Source organism: Amphimedon queenslandica, unplaced genomic scaffold (assembly GCF_000090795.2).
Source record: "Amphimedon queenslandica unplaced genomic scaffold, v1.1 AMPQUscaffold_13467, whole genome shotgun sequence".
Lineage (NCBI taxonomy): Eukaryota > Metazoa > Porifera > Demospongiae > Haplosclerida > Niphatidae > Amphimedon > Amphimedon queenslandica.
In genome coordinates this window covers 194,818-214,329 of record NW_003546297.1, presented here as the reverse complement: position 1 = coordinate 214,329, position 19,512 = coordinate 194,818, and the positions used below count along the sequence as shown (strand labels likewise).

Genomic DNA, 19,512 nt, shown 5'->3' with positions numbered 1-19,512 from the left:
AAGAAGAAAGGTATTTATTTTGCTATAAGATTGTATTTGCCAGTAAAGAGATGGTGAAAGATAGAGCATTATAGTTTAATATCAATGAATTATGTTAGTCATAAGTTATACTAGACCAGAGAGGCTTCTCTTAAGTGATAGTGAAGTGACACAAAGGACAAGTAGCAAGGAGACACGAGAGATCTGTACGAGTGTAATGCTTGCAATGTGGACATAACCAGCATGAATCAGACTCAGTAATGGAGCCTGACCCCATGCATATCACAAGATTGGAGTTACAGCCTGGGCAAGGAGTAACCCTATAAAGAGAGAGAGAGAAAGTACAGAGAAGTTATAAATGAAATAATCAGTAGTAATTAGTTTATAACTAACTTACCACTCATATAAACTGGTGTCACATGTAGGACAGGAAAGAGGCGTAGTTTTACTGCGTGGTGGATGCTGTCTGAATATCTCAACTCCCAACTCTTCATACATTTCTAATTGACTGCTTGAGAGAGATGGAGAACACTCCAACTTCATTAGGGCCTATAATAGGAAATTATTATGTGTTTGTGCAAAATTTAACTAAAACAAGACACAGAGAGCAACAACCTTTCTTTGCACTGTCAAAGATTAAACTATCATTACATATACATGCAGAAAATTGATTCTTTACTTGTGAAGCAACAGAGTATGCTTGACATGCACAACCAGTTAAAGCAACAAGACTGTACATCTCAACTGCTGAAAGTACATCACTGTAACTCTGCACAATCATTGCCTACAAACACAAAACATTGTACTATTAATAAAAAACAAAACAGGTTTATTCTTCATCATTAATTTTGTAAAAAATCATTTTAAAACTTTGCAAAATATCAGTCTCAAACACTCAATGAAGAAGAAACCAAACTAATGATAATTGCAAAGTGACATGCAGTAGCATAGTCTGACAGTTAAATTAAAATAAGAGACAATTTTATAATCCAATAATCAAGTGCTGCTGCAGTGCCTACAGCTAAGGTAAGTCATTGTGGAGCTTCAGGTACAGACTTTAAGTGTCACGTTTCAAATTAGCATCAACCAAAAGATGAGAGTATAAAAGGGAGAGACTGTCACTGGTTTAGTGCATGCCTGACTTTAAGAGAGACTCTCCCTCCACAAAGGAAGGTATATACTTTATACTTTAATAGAAAAGAAACAAGAAAGAATCATGAAGACTATTGCCTCACTGATCTGTCTGGTTACTTACTTAACCTGTACATGTGCCATGAGGTATGTAATGCAATTAGACATATATCATTATTGATTTATGTCCTAGGGAATGGCCCATTGCAATAGATATGGCTTGTAGCAAGGCTCTGTCTGTTGTTGCTTGTACCTTTGAGTTTACCAACATGGCAGCAGAGGATTACTATATCCTCACCAGTGATTCTCCTCTTGAAGGACTCTACTCTCCATTTGTTGCTGTCTATCATAATGGTCGTCATGTACAATATGAAGGACTCATTGGATTCCGTCTCCCTCCAAGGAAACAAGACTTTCAACTCATTAAAGCTGGTCAAGTTATCTCTGCAACAGTTCAAATATCTGATGCATTCACCTTTGGCTCTGATGGTCTCTATACCATAAGATACAACAAGCCACTCAAGTTTATAACAGGGAAAGAAATGGAATATGAAGCATATGTATCTGGTATCACTAGCAGGATAGAACGAGTGAGAGTATCAGAAGTGAGGGAATCTGTCTATATAGACCTGATGGACACACACCTCCTCACTCGTCCAGTAAGGATGGAAGCAGTACTGTCAGCACAAAAACCAGACCATATAGTACACATTGATAGCTGTGGGAGTGCTCAGTATATTGGAGGGACTAGCCAGCAACAGAGTGACACTACTAAAGCTCATAAGCTCCTTTGTGACAAACTACAAAAAGCATATGATGCTGTAGGTAACAATGACCTGTACAAGACATGGTTTGGGATCTACGATGGAGGACGTGCAACTACAGTCAAGAGCATATATAAGAAAAGCAAAGATGGGCTGACAAATACTGACGTGACATATGACTTTAAAAATGGACTGGACATTTGCAAGGCGCGTAACTGGCGGGCCTTTACTTACGATGATTCCAAAACAGTCTGGCTTTGTGGACCCTATGGATATGATTCAATAACTACTTATTGCACAACAAACGGAGCCTACAGCAAAGAGCATGTACTAGCTCACGAGTGGAGTCATGCCTTTGGTCATACTAATGATTATGCTGATGGATATGGAGCTGAAAACTGTAAAAATTTGGCAAAAAAGAATCCCCCAACAGAAGCAATTGATAATGCTGATAATTATGCTTTTTATTATTGCTATAATGGAGCTACTTCTTTTGAATTTGACTTTTAGCTAGTTTGCCATCACAATTTTAGGACTTTAGTTTAAATCTTTCACAATTCTTAGATTCATTTATAGATTTTTTTTGGAATTTTTTGATTTAGTATATTTTCACAGTTTTAGGTTCATTTACAGGTTTTTGGAATTTTTTGATTTAGTATATTTTCTAGACTCACTTTTTTCAAATAATAAATATATCAATAACAATTAAAGCAGAGCTATTGCAAGCAATTATTCACAAACAGCAGTCCTACTCCAAATAAGCAAATGAAAAACATGCAAATATCTTCTCAATTTGCAAATAGCAATCTCAAACTTACAATAAAAGAATAAAAAAAAACTAAAATAATTAAAAAGCAAAAAGGAGGAGGGTATTCCGACAAAAAAAAACAGTTTCATAATTCAATAATCAAGTTCCGGTCCAGTGCATACAGCTAAGGTAAGAGTCATTGTAGAGCTTCAGGTACAGACATCACGTGTCAAGTTTATTGGAGGTAATTATTATAATTATGTTATATATTAGCATAAATGAATAAATGAATGCATAAAAGGAAGAGACTGTCACTGATTTAGTGCATGCCTGGCCATAGAGTGACTGTCCGTTAGGAAAGTATATTTTATACTTTAAGAAGAGAAAGAAGAAAGGATCATGAAGACTATTGCCTCTCTGATCTGTCTGGTTACTTACTTAACCAGTACATGTGCCATGAGGTATGTAATATCATTGATATATATTTCTATACAGTCCTAGGGAATGGCCCATTGCAATAGACATGGCTTGTAACAAGGCTCTGTCTGTTGTTGCTTGTACCTTTGAGTTTACCAACATGGCAGCAGAGGATTACTATATCCTCACCAGTGATTCTCCTCTTGAAGGACTCTATTCTCCATTTGTTGCTGTCTATCATAATGGTCGTCGTGTCCAATACGAAGGACTCATTGGGTTTCGTCTCCCTCCAAGGAAACAAGACTTTCAATTCATTAAAGCTGGTCAAGTTATCTCTGCTACAGTTCAAATATCTGATGCATTCACTTTTGGCTCTGATGGTCTTTATATCATAAAATACAACAAGCCACTCAAGTTTATAACTAGAGAGGAAATGGAATATGAAGCATATGTAGCTAGCAGAATAAAACGAGTGAGAGTATCAGAAGTAAGGGAGTCTGTCTATATAAACCTGATGGACACACACCTCATAACTCGTCCAGTAAGGATGGAAGCAGTACTGTCAGCACAGGAACCAGACCATATAGTACACATTGATAGCTGTGGGAGTGCTCAGTATATTGGAGGGACTAGCCAGCAACAGAGTGACACTACTGATGCTCACAAGCTCCTTTGTGACAAACTACAAAAAGCATATGATGCTGTAGGTAACAATGACCTGTACAAGACATGGTTTGGGATCTACAATGGAGGACGTGCAGCTACAGTCAAGAGCATATATAAGAAATGTAAAGATGGGCTGACAAATAATGACGTGACATACGACTTTAAAAATGGACTGGAAACTTGCGAGGGACGTAACTGGATTGCCTATACTAAGCTTGGAACAAGAACAGTTTATTTATGCGGACCATATGGATATGACAAAGCACCAATAGGCTGCACTACCAGGAGTATCAGCAAAGAGGACACACTAGTACACGAGTGGAGTCATGCCTTTGGTTACACTGATGATATAAAGTATGGAACTAGTGATTGTCAAAAACTAGCAAAAGACGATCCCAGCAAAGCAATCCACAATGCTGATAACTATTCTTATTACTACTGCCGTGTAGCAAGATAGTAATGGGCTGGGTATCAGTGTCAGTAGCACTGTAGGACTTTAAAAGTACTTTAAGTTTAAATGAACGAGCTCTATTTAGCCTATACTCTTTTTATAATAAATATAATATTATTAATCATATATTGTCATGCCATAAAAAGTACATGTACATGTATCATTAAAATAAGAGCAGCATATAAACTACTACGATGTAAACCACACCCATTAATTACATATGTTGCCCCGACAACATAAAACATACTGCACGCCCACTTTTCATTGAAAGTACAGTAATAAATATTATTATCCACTTACTGTCTTGAGACTGCTCTCAGTGTCTTTAGAATAGAATTGTTTCTGTGACAGTACAAATAAGTGATAGGCTTCAGCTCCACGCCATCCTTTATCAAGCAATGCAGTATCTCCTAGGGTGTCCTCTACCAGGAGTCCTTGTATCGTTGAACTAAGGCCCTGGGAATTGAGAAATGGCTTTAGCAAGGTGTCTCTCTCTTTTGCTTACTGAGCTGTTGGTTTGTTTTTTCCTTGGTGCACTAGTCTTGATACTAGATCGATACTCTTCAACCTAAAAATAATGATAATAGTGATAATTGCTATTCTAACTCATCATTGTAAATTATTAGTTAAAAAAATATTAACTGTATGGCAGCCAATACAATTTTTTGGAAAATAAATTTTTCCTGGCAAATTTCCCACGAAAAAAATTAAATTAAATATTTCCCTGTAAAATTATTTTTTTCCGGCATATTTCCTGAGGAAAAAATTAAAATAAATATTTCCCAGTAAAATTAATTTTTACCGGCAAATTTCCCAGGAAAAAAATTAAATTAATAATTTTCCAGTAAAATTAATTCTTCCTAAAAAATTTCCCAGGAAAAAAAATTTTTTTAAAGCTTTTTAAGAAACAATTTAAATTAATAATTTTCCTGGCAAATTTTCCAGGATAAATTTAAACTAATAATAAAAGACAACTGGAAGTGAATGTAAATTTTATCTACTCTTGATTTTACTTGTGTCTGATGATTTTTAACCTTAAGGTGAGTTATGAATATTGTACAATTTTTTAAAAAGAGAGGTTTTTTAAAAAATGGCTCAAAAATCACCCCATATTTTTATTACATTTTCTAATAACAATTAATTTTCTTGGACTATGTAAAAAATTAAGCTGATTCCAAGCTCAAATTTAAAAATGGCTCCGAAATCACCCAAAATTTTATTAAATTTTCTGATACACATTGATGTCCTTGTGCTATGTAGAAATTCTAACAAACAATTTCCAAGTTATGAGCATTTTAAAAACTAAGTCAATTGGTTCTAAATTGAGAAAAATGGCTCTAAAATCCCACCTGATACAGTAGATACACATTCAAGATGATTAATATCTGCCTTTAACTATCTCATTTATGTTGTTGTTACCAAATTTCTGCTGACACTACAAAGTATACACAGTAGATGCAGATTCAGCAACTCATGATTGATAATAGGTACTACCAGTGCCAGGTAAGGCTACACAAACCACAGTCAGAAACCACTGACATTAACAAGCATGGCTTCAGCCATTTAGCAACTATTTTGAATAAAAATTAGCAACTAGATCCTTTAAAAGATCACACTGTAACAATATTTAACAGAAAGTGGATGCTACCATTGACCTAATGTACATAAACAATTATTATGAATTTACATGTATACAAAATAATAATTAATAATAATAATAATAATAATAATAATATTCAAATTTTAAATTCTATTATTTACGAACCATTAGAGCAGAAAGAACATACATCTTCTTAATTTTCAACGGACTCAGCTTTCCCTGTCCTCCAGCAAGCTTTGCTACCTATAAAAAGAAAAAAAAACAATAACAACAACAACAATAACAACAACATACATGTATGTACATGTATCAATAAAGGAAGGTATATCATGAAACCAAGCAAGGTGCATGTAAGCTTACAGCCAAATTAGGAGTACAAAACTGTGAGATATTATTGACCATAATTATATCTCTTAAAACTACAATTATTGTTTGCAACTAAAATGAGGTAATTTCTGTCAAATAGCCAAGCCCTAGAAGGGAATGGAGGCTAGGAAATTATGGAGAAATATCCATAAGTGCTTCCTACGGGAGGTAGATTGTACAAATGTAATCAATGATGAGTAAAGCTTATACAATAACTATTGTACTATAATCACACCTTATTACATGTACATGGAAATGTAGTAATTATCTGATGTGTGTGTGTGTGTGAGTGCAAATATACATTATAGTTATTTTTGAAACATCTAATTGAGTGGGATATACATTTAGCGCTACAGGACCAGCAAAAGCATCATTAAAAGCATCATTAATGATGTATAGCGTACAGTGTAGCCTCCATTATGAGGACACCTTTATAATAAGGACACCTTTATAATGGTATTTGTAATCTCCTAACTGCTACAAGCCTATACAGAAGTACCTCTGAGATAAGGCACTTCTATATTAAGGACAGCCACGTGTAGTGTGGACCCAATGGTGTCCTTACTAAAGAGGCTACACTGTGGAGCGTAGTGAGCATGCATCACGCATGACTTGAATTCGAGAACAAAGAGAAATGGGAGGCTTCTGATTATACACATACATCATTTATAAGTTTAGCAGCTTCGAGGAAATATCCTGCTTTCCTATACAACTCAATTGCCGGTATGATCTGTCCTCCATCCAATAGCTCTTTGACTGCATTCCTAAGCAATTGTGTGACGTCTTTGAGCCCATGCTCCTTAGACAATTGTATAGCTTTATCCCACTATAGGAAAAATAGGGGAACATATGAAAAAGGAAGGGGAGTAAATGTAGAGGAAAAGTTAATTGTACGTGTGTATATGTACATGTATATACTGGCACTATACTCTTGTGTTGGTTTACCTGATTCAAATCAACGCAGCAATTTAATGCAGCTGTTGCATTCCCTGACTATAATGATAAGAAAAAATAAAACCAATTTCACACGCTCTCTCTCTCTCTTTTCTCTCTCTCTCTCTCTCTCTCTCTCTCTCTCTCTCTCTCTCTCTCTCTCTCTCTCTCTCCCTCTCTCTCTCTCCCTCTCTCTCCCTCACTTTAAGATAAGCAGAGACTGCTGGTATGCACATACCCATGTTATAAAACTTGAGAGCCAAGTCCTATTATAATATTAGAATAATATCAATTATTAGTTACTAGAGGGAAACCACAACTATTACAATGAGTGTGCAGGAGTGCATGTCAAGGGTATTCTGAAGCGAGTAACTAAAACTACAGGAAATTCCTGACATTCACAACCGCTGAGATAATGAGTAACTGACACTACAACTCTCCATTTATAGTATTAGTACTACTACTCATCATGACATTATTACAGACACACACAATGGACTAATTATGATAACAACGAAGTATCAGAATATCTAACAAGAGGGAGAGAGAGAGAGAGAGAGAGAGAGAGAGAGGCAGGGAGAGAGAGAACAAGTTCAACTGAGGTGAATCAAAGTTATTAATGTATAATAGTACATGTATCCATTCCATCTCTTGCAGCTCATACAGAAATGATTAAACAGAGAGCAAGATTCTTCAACTTCACAAAATGAAAATTTTATAAACACAAAATTAGGAAAGCACACAGAGACGATGGATGCAGTTTTCACATAATAAAAATAAAATAAAAAGTCATAAAAGATGCAAGTTTGACCCAAAAGGAAGAAACCAGCTATCCCTTGAGAAGTGTGCATGTACATGTACATATGTGTCTCTGTTTGTGTGTGGTAATTCATTATAAAGTACATATGTATACATGCATACATGTACTTGCGTGTGTGTGTGTGTGTGTGTGTGTGCGTGAAATCACTACAGAGGTATCCACTACAAAGAGAGAGTCACTCCCTAGCAGTAGGTATGTCCATGAGTGAGTTTACTATCACAACAGTGAGGGGAGCAGACAGAGGAGGAGTACCAAGGACTATCAATTAGAGCATGTCAGCAGGTTTCATAGAGACCACACAGAGCACTGTATAGTCTCTATTTATAATGAGGATACCTTTATAATGCTCTTACATGTAGAATAAGGACACATTTATAAAGAGGATATTGTGGTACAAAAGTACATGTACTTCTAAAATGAGTAGACACTTTTGTATTAAGGACAGGTAGTGTGGGCCCAATGGTGTCCTTAATAAAGAGGCTACACTGTACATGCACTAAGGACAGGTAGTGTGGGCCCAATAGTGTCCTTAATAAAGAGGCTACACTGTACATGTATTAAGGACAGGTAGTGTGGGCCCAATAGTGTCCTTAATAAGGAGGCTACATTGTATGATTTGTATGACAAAGGATTTCAATGACTTAAGATTTACATGAATTTAGTAGGTAAAGTTGGGTGTGTGCTATAAGTATGCAATATTGTAAATGATGTTATGACAATTAATGTAGAGCCACTTATACCTATATATACAGTGAGGAGACTCATTGTCTCCCTCTGCCAAGGAATGAGGAATTAGTGTCATAATGAACACAGTGTACAGAGTGACTGTATCATTATTATGTTAATGTTCATGTGAATGTGAATATTCACTCTCTTCCTTCCTAAGCTACATTCTCTTACTATCTCCCTCTTCCTCTCTCTCTCTTTATAAGGAAAATGCACATGCATTGATAATAGAGTTTAGAATTTTTCATCCTAAAGTCTATTTTAGCTACACATAAACAATCTATTATAGAATATAAAATGACTCTCAAATACATGTAGCCTTCATATAATGGACACTTTGGTACAGGAGAGTCTGTCTACTATACAGAGGTATATCCTTTATAGTAAGTAATCCAATCGGTATACTAGGTGCTGTCTATTAAATGGATGTGTATTGTGTACACTATAAAGAGTGTCCGTTAAGAGAGGCTATACTATACTCAATAATATCAGAGAGTACATACATGTACATGTACACATTGCAGGTAAATGAGTAAACCATTGTTATTAGTATTACACAATAATAGCAATTATTGGCTAGCCTTTATGTCCATTACTTCTAGCGAATACATGAAATTACTGATAATAAATAGAACTCACTGACAAAGATACAAAGGGCTAGGAATCCAAGGAATTTACAATGAAGCACACGTACGTGTACCAATTAACAACAGGCCACATATAGAGTATTCAGCTCTTAATTGTGTGTGTAGCAAACTAGCAATTTTGGCATCTTTGAAGCATTACGAGCTAATTTTAGTGTTTTTCTCTAATATAACGACACAATTAATTTATGTGTCATTTTAACGTAACGTTTTAAAAGATCCTTTAATAAACTTTAAAAAATCATAACCAGTATATGCACTTAGTGTACATAAAATCGTACATGCAAGCATGCTTACTGGTAATAAAGGATGGTTGACTGGTAGGGTATCTGCTAGTGATTCCAGTGAATCAAACTTCTCCAGTATAAAGAAGGCTTTAGCCATTAGCTCTGTGTTGCTAGCCTGAGTGTAATACCCCAAAGCATGTTCCCTTAAAGAAAAGCGAGAGTTTATAAAATAAAGATAAGAAATACAAACTGTTGATGTATTAGTATTTAAAAGGAGAGAGAGGGGGAGTGTAAAAATTATATGTAAACATGTACATGTACATGTACATGTACATGTATGTACTCACCACATATCTCTCTCTGCATAATAGTCACCAATGGAATTCCATGCTTGAGCCATTTGTACATCAGTAGCTATACGCAAATACAAGCACATGATCATGAATCAATAATGAATCAATAATGAATCAATCATGAATCAATCATGAATCAATGAAGTAAAGTTGATCACAAAATGACTATACTATAGTATGCGTTATTCTTTTACCTAAAGATCCATCAGACTTCAGTAACTGCAGCACACGAAACCAGTGACCTAACTTTACTCTTAGCTCAATTGCAAGGTCCCTACACAATACAATACATGTACAGTGTAGAAGGATACCTTTATAATTAGGACACTTTTATGATAAGGGAATTTTGTAACGTCCTAATTAGTATAAACCCATACAAAAGTACATGTACCTCTGAAATGAGGACACCTCAGTATTAAGGAGAGGTAGTGTGGGCTCAAAGGTATCCTTAATAAAGGAGGCTAGAGTGCCATTGCATTAATAATAATAATACATTGTTTTGTATTAATATACATGTACATGTATAATGTTAATTATGTTAATATTATGGTGATACATTATAATTCCTACTTGTAAGGGGATGTGGGTGTGAAATATAGGCGCTGTGTATGTGTATGAAATGGATGAGTAAGCAATGATTGGATTAATTGTTATTATTATCATTATGTTAATTAATGAAGTATTACATAATAGGAGGGAGGGAGAGAGAGGGGGAGGGAGAGAGAGGGAGAGAGAGAGAGGGGAGAGAGAGAGAAAGGGGAGAGAAATACTGCCTTTACTTTCTGTCCATTTGTATATACAATCTTTCTGCCTCATCAAAATCATCATAATATGCTGCTACTTCAGCTCTCACGATCTCCTTTGACTATAAATAGAGATAACAATGAACTAAAAAAGGTATAAACAGGCTCAAACAATAACAAGTTGTTGTTGTGACGAATCTAACCACACACACACACTCACACTGCAAATAATAAAATCATCATTCCTAATAAGGGCAATACTAATATTAGATGGCAAATCTCTTAGTGATATCATGCATACGTGTACATGTATATGTACATACACAATTATCGCATTTGGTAATTCTGTTATGATACAAACGTATAATTATTTTTATATGTACATGTGTGTACATGTACATGGTGATCTGGTATACGCGCATGTACAATTGTACATGAATTATAGTGTTTCACTTATTGTTACACAATTGACAACTCATTCTGTGCTATAAGCATGTATATGTACATGTACATGTACATGTAATATTGGGGTAGGGATTTCACTCTCAGTTCTCCTCTGTCAAAATAAAAGTGCTACATGGTATAGAGCAGCAATTACTGTTAGTTTCTGAAGCCTTTTCACAAACTGAATCCCCTGATAGTCAGAGCAGCACACAAAAGCTTTTCGTGCTATTTCAAAATTGAAAGACTTCAGAGCCGACTCAGCCAATAACTGCCTGAAAACAAAAAATTAAAAAAATAGTAACACGTCGTACCTAAGCATACGCACACACACACACTATGATAATATCAATTCCCAATTACTAGTGCTATCTCTCCTAACACTACTGACATTACAACAGACACCATTCATATCACATCTGTTACATAAGCATTACTATACCACAGTGTCTCAATTGGATACTATACTAATGAAAAGATATAGTTTTATTTCATAGTAATCTTGGAGGGATAGCATGCATGCAGCTGCTATTGGTGATATTTATACCATAGCCTTGGGTGAGGGTTGTCATTAATGAATTGAAATGTGTCATCGAATCCAACTTTTTCCAATAACTGCCTTGTATCTCTCAGTGACTACAATGAGAGAAAGAGGGGGAGAGAGAGAGAGAGAGAGAGAGAGGTGCAGTCACATATAAAAACTGAAAGACATACCTTCACATCAAGATTAACAACTAGCTCAGCAACTGGAGTGTCTGGAGTCTAAAATGTACACAACAAAAAGGAGTTCTTTCAATATACACGAGACAATATGCAATACACAAACATATACTGTACATGTACATACATTACACATACAGGAGATGTATTTTATACATGTACATACTTTCATTAGTTCATCTAGCAGGACTGCCTTAACTTGAAGATTAGAGAATGAGCATATGCTGGCTGAACTAATAACAGGCTCCTATACAACATTATTCATTCATTTATTCATCCTTATTTATTAGAGTAAAAGCTCCTTACCTCAGGATCAAGGCCTCTGAATATGTACATCCTGGTCTTCTCCATGATGGCAAAGAGGTCAGGATTATCATCAGCCCATTTCACACCCCATACCTCCTTCCTCTCCAGGGCCAGCTTGGATCCATCACTCTTAACAGAGACACATTAACAATAACAATATTGTATACTTTAGTCTTGTACATGTACATGCATAGCATACCTCCAAATTTCCAAACATTACTTTTAATAATTACAAAGCACCTTATATAATCACAAAATTCAAAATCATATTAATAGACTATGAAAAATATGAAGCTACATGTACATGTATGAAGAATAGTCTTAATTTTCCGACCTCTCCCTTCTCCCTCTCTCTGTCTCTGTCACTCTCCTCTCTCCCTCTCTCTCTCTCCCTCTCTCCTCTCTCCCCCCCTCTCTCTCTCCCTCCCTCTCTCTCCCTCTCTCCTCTCTCCCCCCTCTCTCTCTCCCTCCCTCTCTCTCTCTCTCCTCTCTCCCCCCCTCTCTCTCTCCCTCCCTCTCTCTCTCCTCTCTCTTACCATGTGGTAAAGGCTAAACATTCCACCATTGTCCACTACAGAGAGCATGGTAGAGTCCATATTGAGCCCAAGATGAACTGGCTGACACTGGACAGCAAAAGTCATCACGAGTGACAGCTGAGGCAGCGTGTACGTGTGAATGGACCCTGACATTCTACCCTAAAATAAAATAAATAATAAAATGTGAGAAAGAGCAGAGAGGGAGAGGGAGAGAATAAAGGTATACAGTAATTCAAGTACATACATGTACGTGTACACGTACACAAAAAGAGATTAACCCTATCTGTTACCTATCTATTACAGTCAATTAACAAGATATGCAACACTCCCAGTACTTTTAGTAATTCAACGCCACCTCAGGCATACATGTATACATGTACACATACATGTACATGTACATGTACTTATAAATATAGATATACTTATAAATATAAATATAGTACATGTATATAGCTATTAGCTAAGCCTTACAAACAAAGTCAATACGATCAATACATGTACAGTGGGTGCATGTTGATACAAATTACATTTTAAAAGCATGTGATAATGTTTCACATGGTAAACATCACCTCAGAGACTAATTAGTTTATAAGGTAGAGTTTCAGTGCTGTATATAGCGCTGGAGATTACATTTTTGATAATAAACATTATTGCAACATTAATTATAGCACTACGATTGTGACATGCCAAATTCCTAATTATGACATTTTTTAAAAGAATGCAATACTAACAACTGTTATTGTTACTAATTCTATTTATCGCTGTTGCAATTCATTTATGTGATACTATGCCATTTTAGTGACAGTGAGTATATGTAATATTATTAATGTACTTACAACTATCAGTAGTTGATCAGAAGCAGTAATTCCACTTATAGGGTCAACTGTCTCCTACAAAATAATAATAAATAATGCACACATGTAATTAAAATAAAGCTAAAGTGCTCATAACTCCAGAATTTGAGCTCGGAATAAGCTCAAACTTGCTACACAGCATAAGGACATTAATATGTATCAGAAAATGTAATAAAAAATTCGGGGTGATTCTGGAGTTGATTTTCGGGAAAAAACCACGAGCTATCCCATGCTTTTTTCAGAAAATGCTTAAGCTTTCAAACTTCATCATAAAACTTGTGATAGATCAATTCAATGTACACATAACATAACTTAAAGATGTAATGTACATGTACATGTATATTATGTACATACCTTACGGACGCATTCAAAGTCAACCCCGGTCTCATCAGTGACCCTCTCATCAATATGAAACAGCTTGTCCTTTGTCTCCAATGCTTTGCTGACAGCAGTGTTGAGCTCAGGGGCAGCAAGCCTTGAGGCAGTCCGGTAGTACCAAACAAACAATACATTGCCAGTAGCAGCAACAATATGAGTCTTTGATAGACTAACAAATGTGGGCTCTGTGTGTAAATAAAGGTTTTAGATGTCTAATTCGTATTTTACACACATTTTATGAGTATGTACATGTACATGTACATGTATGCACTAACTGACCAAATGGCAGATATTTAGTGTCTACTGGTATCCCAAGAGAATTGCATAGTAACAGTGAGTACTGGAAGAAAGAGGGAGGGAGAGAGAGAGAGAGAGAGAGAGAGAGAGAGAGAGAGAGAGAGAGAGAGAGAGAGAGGGAGAGAGGGAGAGAGAGAATGATACATGAGAATAGATGTGTTTAAAATGATGTAAAAATGTGTTCAAAATGTATACATACATGTACACTGTACATGTACAGTAGCATATGATAAAAGACAGATATGTACAGTACCTGATTCTCTAAAGTAACTGATTCTGTTACCAGTAGTCCGTAGTCAGTGGTGGATGTCATTAAGATGAGGCGCTGGCAGGTCTTCACGTTAAGCTCTTGCTCTTCAACGTTCCAAAACATGACACACTCCTGGAGCGTCCCGGGCTTCTTGTACGAGTACACAACAGTATTAGCAAAGAACGCCCACTGCAAGTACGTGTGTATGTGAAACACATATCAATAAATACATATAGAATATATATCTATATGTAATCCAGTGTGGTAAGTGAGTAAGAGTAATCTAATACCTGAGTACCTTAATTAATATCTGCAGCCCCACAAGGTCACATCAAGCAGATATCTCAGTATTACATTACCTATACACAGTAATGTAATACCTGAGTACCTTGATGCCTGTAGCCCCACAGGTTCACATCAAGCAGATATCTCAGTGTTACAATTACATTACCTGTACACACCTTGGAGGCACACTGGACTACATGTACATGTACATGTACAGTATATAGCATACTGTACATAGCAAAGGTATTACATTATACACAATAGAAGACATAGAGTCAGTAAACGGATACTGACCACATGTACAGTATAAGATATCAGAGGGAAGGATGCATGCATATATACTCATGTACATTAATTATAGTACAAGGAAAGTGAGTACAGTTTGTAGTAATTGGGATCCATAGGAACACACAAGAGCCCAGGCCGTGTTATTAATTACACACACACACACACACACACACACACAGTCTCCCTCCTACACACACACAAACACACACATACAACATATAACATGCTATCATTAAACAACACTCATTAACAGATAGTAACACTACAGTACTAATAGTAACAATAACTATAAGATAATGTTATATGTACATACATGTTAAGTACGTGTAGTAACATTGTATATGGACATTAACTATGGTAGCAGTACTACTATCTGATGTACCTTGTAATTATAGCGAATGTTAGCAAAGTATATGTAAGGTCCAACACCACATGCTATTCTTAATCCAGTGCCTTCCCATGCTACTGCTGTGAGCCCACGACCAGGTATACGCAATGAATAGAGTAACTAAAAATTAACAATAATAATAATAATAATAATAATAATAATAATAGTAATAATACCAATAATAGTAAGAGTAAATTATTTATTTACTCCTGATAATAGAAACTAAAATATAAGAGTAATTATAGTACTAATAGGAACAGTAACAATTATTATCTAAAAATAAACTCTTTATAAAAGGAATCAGACTTCATGGGAGACCAGAAGTCTCCTCTAGGTCTAACAGTGTACAAGTACCACACACAAGCAGCTGATGATAATTTGTACTTTATCCTTAAACATTCAACATAGCATGAACTCTTACTAAAGGAAGGGACACAAGGCTCATTCATACTTCCTGCCATATAATAACTGACACAATAAGCAATAATAATAATATTATAATAACAACAACAATGATAATAATAATAGTACATTATGGACTAGAGAGTTGCTCTGTTACACATTATGTAACTTTATATCAAAAGGTTATTTCATACAGTAAGAAATACACGAAACTGCAGATGGTACATGTACATCACTAAACAAATGTGTCCACTACAAAGAGAGCGTGTGAAGAGTATACATGTACATCTTGTACATGTACACATACCTTTCCCATAGGACTGTAAAACTGAGCTATACTGATCTCCTTATCATCGGTCCTCATCTGAGAACCAGCAACTGCCAATATAGACCCATTGTAATTCCAAGAGATGGTCTTCACGCTTACAGGGGCATTGATAATCACCGGCTCTGTGGGGAAGAAACAGTTACCCCGGCAACTGTAACCCCGACAACCATTGGACTCACTTTCGTCGAGCTCGTGTCTCATGACTTGTATTCGGCCGTTATCAAAGGCAACGGCAAGACAAGGGACGTTGGAAGAGATGTAGCCATTGGAGCCACTGTACCATTGGATACTAACCAGCTTGACTGAGCCTGTGTAGTTAGCTAAACAATGTAGAGTCATTTTACTCTAAAAGAGAGAGAGAGAGGGGGAGAGAGTGGAGGAAGAGAGAAGGAAGGATGAGAGAGAAAAGGGAACAAAAAATGAAGGGATGTAGAACCAAATATAAAAACAAGGAAACAGATTAAATGCAGGAAATATCAGACACTCTACTATCATACCATGTACACACACACTCTTATACACTGTAGAGTATAACATGGAGTATAGCATGAGTATGCAGGAAATATCAGACCCCATGTATACTCTTATACACTGTAGAGTATTAAATCATTCCAATGATCTATTAGTGAGATCAGAGTTCACACACTTAATGTGTTCATTCAACTGTATCAGCTAGCACACACACACAGAGGCATTTGTCAGTACAAATTCAAAGTATTTGTATCATTAATATTGGTATTCTTATGATGCATGCTACTATTGAGTTAAGGAGTAATCATTAGTAATCATATCCTTTTATAAAGTAAGGTGGCAGCAGACGAGAGGCAGAGAAGCCTCGAATTCATTAAATTGAGAGGATAATTAGCAATTGACTAGTATAAAAATAAAATTTAAGAGTCCACTAACGAGTGCAAAGTAGTAACAACAACAACAACAACAACAACAACAACAACAATGAATGGATTATTTGTGTATATATTTTTTCATTTGTACATTGACTTACATTGTATGCCCCATGACTATCATAAATGAGAATCTCTCCCTGGCTGTTACCAAATAATAGGATTTTACTGTCTGGTGACCACTGGGTAAGTGTTAAGGTAGCTCCTCTTAGCTCTTTGCCCCAGATCCTGTTACCATCAACAGATCCCACTATCACTGCACCTACAAAGGATACACATTACTATACAGTGTATGTAACCTCTGTATTAAGGACACCTTTACAATAAGGACACCTTTACAATAAGGACACCTTTACAATAAGGACACCTTTATAATAAGGACATGTTTACAACAATTCTATATTAAGGACAAGGCAGTGTCATGGTGGCCTTAATAAAGAGGTTACACTAGTACACTCTAATAATTAATAATGATATTATGATTATTCTATGCTGAAAATAATACAGGCGACTAATTTCTGTGTAACTCAAGTGTCTTACCAGACCACCGTGAAATTATTACTTTGTATCAGTTACCGGACTGTATGGAGTGTTTATATTGTACATGATCAGAGGACAAATCATAATGCAGTTTAAATCAATTAACAGGATGAAAACATTCAAAACACGTAATAACAAACAAAATGAGTTTGAAAGAACTCATAAACACGTACTTACATGCATAGCCATTGACAAAACAAAGAGAAAGAGTATAGCTTGTTATTTCCTTCTAGTTACATACAATTCATAAAAATGAATTGCAATATACATGTAACTTCAATACAGTACATACAACTAGCATATTATTATTATAGTATTATATAAACACATACATGTACATGTACATTTTATAATTTCAAATTACCGTCTTCATAAACAATACATATCTTTTGTCCATCTTCGTTCCATTGTATCATTGAGACTGGGCTCTTATTCCTGTTATTAATCATTTCCTGAGCCCACGAGTTCCTAATGATAGTCACATGACTATGACATCATCATCATGTGACAGGCACTCACTTGTACAGTACCCATACCACAATGAGCCCGTTCTGGTCACAGGTAGTAAGTTTATTTTCTTTATCGTTCCAAGTTACACCCACCACTGGAGCTAAGCGAAAGAGGGGACATTAATCATACATGTAATTATTTAATTAAAGTAAGCCACACCCCTCCAGTATTTTATAGTACAAAGTACATGTACACATGTAATAAAGAGGTCCCTTGATGTAATTATAATATCGATTTCGTTTTTTTCATCATTATTTTTACATTTATTTAATTATTACCATGATGTGCTTCTAAGGTCTGATTCATTGCCAATGTGCTAGGAGCAGCCAATCCTTTAACTTTAGCATCTTTATCTATTGATAAGTAGGAGATAGAGAGGGCAAAGGGACCAGCATACCTTGTGCTTGTAGCTCAAGTTTCAGTACTCTAAGCAGGCCAGTGTTACCTCCTACTGCCAGCCATCCCTCCTTTGAATGCCAGGCCAGGCTGCTTACAAAGGTGTCATTGGGAATGCTGATCTGTAATAAGGAAAAGAGAGAGTGAGAGAGAGGGGAAGAGTAAGAAACTCGCCTTCTTGCTCAAGTAGGCGAGCATGGTCACCATTGCAATAATTAACCCTTTAGCTACTTCTAGGCCCGTTGCTATGGTTACCTCGCTACAAAATGGCGGATTCGGCGAAGAGAATAAAAGTGATTAGTCTAGGTCCCGCTGGAGCTGGAAAGGTAAGGAAAGAAAGAAGAGAAACAATTCTTGGAAATAATTTTTAATTCTTAGAGTTGCTTGATCAAAAGATATTGCGAAAAGAGATTCGTTTCAAAGTACATGGCAACACTTGGGATAGATTTTGGAGTAACATCGTATGTCAAAATGTAATCATCACAAGCACCCTGTGTACATCTCTCTCTCTTCCTCCTCTAGTGTGTCTGTTGACAATAAGACTATAAAAATAAACATTTTTGATATGGGAGGCCAGCCATTCTTTTACGAAGTAATAATAAATATAAACTGAAGAATGATAACAAAATAATAGAAATATGCCCCCCAAAACTGCATGCACACATGTAAACATTATTGATCATTTTAAAAGGTCCGTAATGAGTTTTACAATGAGACTGATGGGGTCTTGCTAGTGTATGACATTGGAGATAGAGCGAGTTTTGAATCTCTAGATGTCTGGGTATCAGAGCTGACACAACACTCATCAAGTGATCTCAAAGATATGGTAGTAATAGTCTGTGGTAATAAGGTAATGCATTATCTCCTCTTTCCATAATGCTTCATTCCTTTCATGTCTTTATAAATCATTTCTTATAGTCTGATTCCCAGCGTGCTGTGGATCCCAACGAAGGACGTCTTTATGCAGAAACCAGAGGGTTTCTCTTTTACGAAGCTTCGGCAAAGTCGGGAGAAAATGTCATCGAAATGTTTGAAGTAATGGCAAAGTATATTGTGTACTTCGTTGATTTGTTAGAGTAGGACTTGTTTAGTAGGATAGGACGAGGAGAGAGGATTCTGACTC

General features: G+C 36.0%; 4 protein-coding genes across 4 annotated transcripts in view; 3 read left to right on the top strand and 1 right to left on the bottom strand.

Moving 5' to 3' along the window:
• Nucleotides 1–13: 13 nt before the first annotated feature.
• Nucleotides 14–18,634, bottom strand: LOC100634432 (WD repeat-containing protein 35-like). The gene is made up of 32 exons (XM_019994708.1): nt 18,564–18,634; nt 18,391–18,511; nt 18,272–18,346; nt 18,003–18,093; nt 17,848–17,951; nt 17,045–17,205; nt 16,221–16,386; nt 16,021–16,163; nt 15,306–15,431; nt 14,354–14,539; nt 14,083–14,143; nt 13,780–13,988; nt 13,408–13,461; nt 12,572–12,730; nt 12,036–12,164; nt 11,896–11,976; nt 11,724–11,771; nt 11,557–11,645; nt 11,167–11,284; nt 10,605–10,690; nt 10,020–10,099; nt 9,820–9,886; nt 9,543–9,675; nt 7,259–7,321; nt 7,068–7,115; nt 6,784–6,948; nt 5,922–5,999; nt 4,662–4,724; nt 4,457–4,612; nt 659–763; nt 377–528; nt 14–299 (listed from the first exon to the last, which is right to left on the bottom strand). Exons 1-32 carry the CDS (start codon nt 18,594–18,596, stop codon nt 131–133), a joined length of 3,519 nt encoding a protein of 1,172 aa, XP_019850267.1. The 5' UTR covers nt 18,597–18,634; the 3' UTR covers nt 14–130.
• On the top strand, nt 1,094–2,579 carry LOC109581005 (extracellular protease-like). Its single transcript, XM_019994710.1, has 2 exons — nt 1,094–1,257; nt 1,304–2,579. The coding sequence occupies exons 1-2, from the start codon at nt 1,196–1,198 to the stop codon at nt 2,382–2,384; spliced, it is 1,143 nt and encodes a 380-aa protein (XP_019850269.1). The 5' UTR covers nt 1,094–1,195; the 3' UTR covers nt 2,385–2,579.
• On the top strand, nt 2,900–4,290 carry LOC109581006 (extracellular protease-like). Its single transcript, XM_019994711.1, has 2 exons — nt 2,900–3,083; nt 3,124–4,290. The coding sequence occupies exons 1-2, from the start codon at nt 3,022–3,024 to the stop codon at nt 4,160–4,162; spliced, it is 1,101 nt and encodes a 366-aa protein (XP_019850270.1). The 5' UTR covers nt 2,900–3,021; the 3' UTR covers nt 4,163–4,290.
• The window catches only part of LOC100634183 (dnaJ homolog subfamily C member 27-like), a 1,302-nt gene continuing 415 nt past the window's right edge, over nt 18,626–19,512 (top strand). The window contains 6 exon segments of the mRNA XM_011404643.2: nt 18,626–18,715; nt 18,768–18,850; nt 18,912–18,981; nt 19,081–19,239; nt 19,308–19,424; nt 19,470–19,512. The exon segment at nt 19,470–19,512 is cut by the window's right edge and continues 3 nt beyond it. Of these exon segments, the coding sequence (XP_011402945.1) occupies nt 18,656–18,715; nt 18,768–18,850; nt 18,912–18,981; nt 19,081–19,239; nt 19,308–19,424; nt 19,470–19,512 (532 nt within the window). The 5' untranslated portion in view covers nt 18,626–18,655.

Excerpts from the sequence above, each read along its gene's own strand:
- LOC109581005 (XM_019994710.1), top strand. The coding sequence starts at position 1,196 with ATGAAGACTATTGCCTCACTGATCTGTCTGGTTACTTACTTAACCTGT. Across the intron at positions 1,258-1,303 it reads ACCTGTACATGTGCCATGAG|GGAATGGCCCATTGCAATAG; the intron begins GTATGTAATGCA and ends TTTATGTCCTAG.
- LOC109581006 (XM_019994711.1), top strand. The coding sequence starts at position 3,022 with ATGAAGACTATTGCCTCTCTGATCTGTCTGGTTACTTACTTAACCAGT. Across the intron at positions 3,084-3,123 it reads ACCAGTACATGTGCCATGAG|GGAATGGCCCATTGCAATAG; the intron begins GTATGTAATATC and ends ATACAGTCCTAG.
- LOC100634432 (XM_019994708.1), bottom strand. The coding sequence starts at position 18,596 with ATGGTGACCATGCTCGCCTACTTGAGCAAGAAG. Across the intron at positions 18,512-18,563 it reads TCGCCTACTTGAGCAAGAAG|ATCAGCATTCCCAATGACAC; the intron begins GCGAGTTTCTTA and ends TCCTTATTACAG. Across the intron at positions 300-376 it reads GACACCAGTTTATATGAGTG|GGTTACTCCTTGCCCAGGCT; the intron begins GTAAGTTAGTTA and ends CTCTCTTTATAG.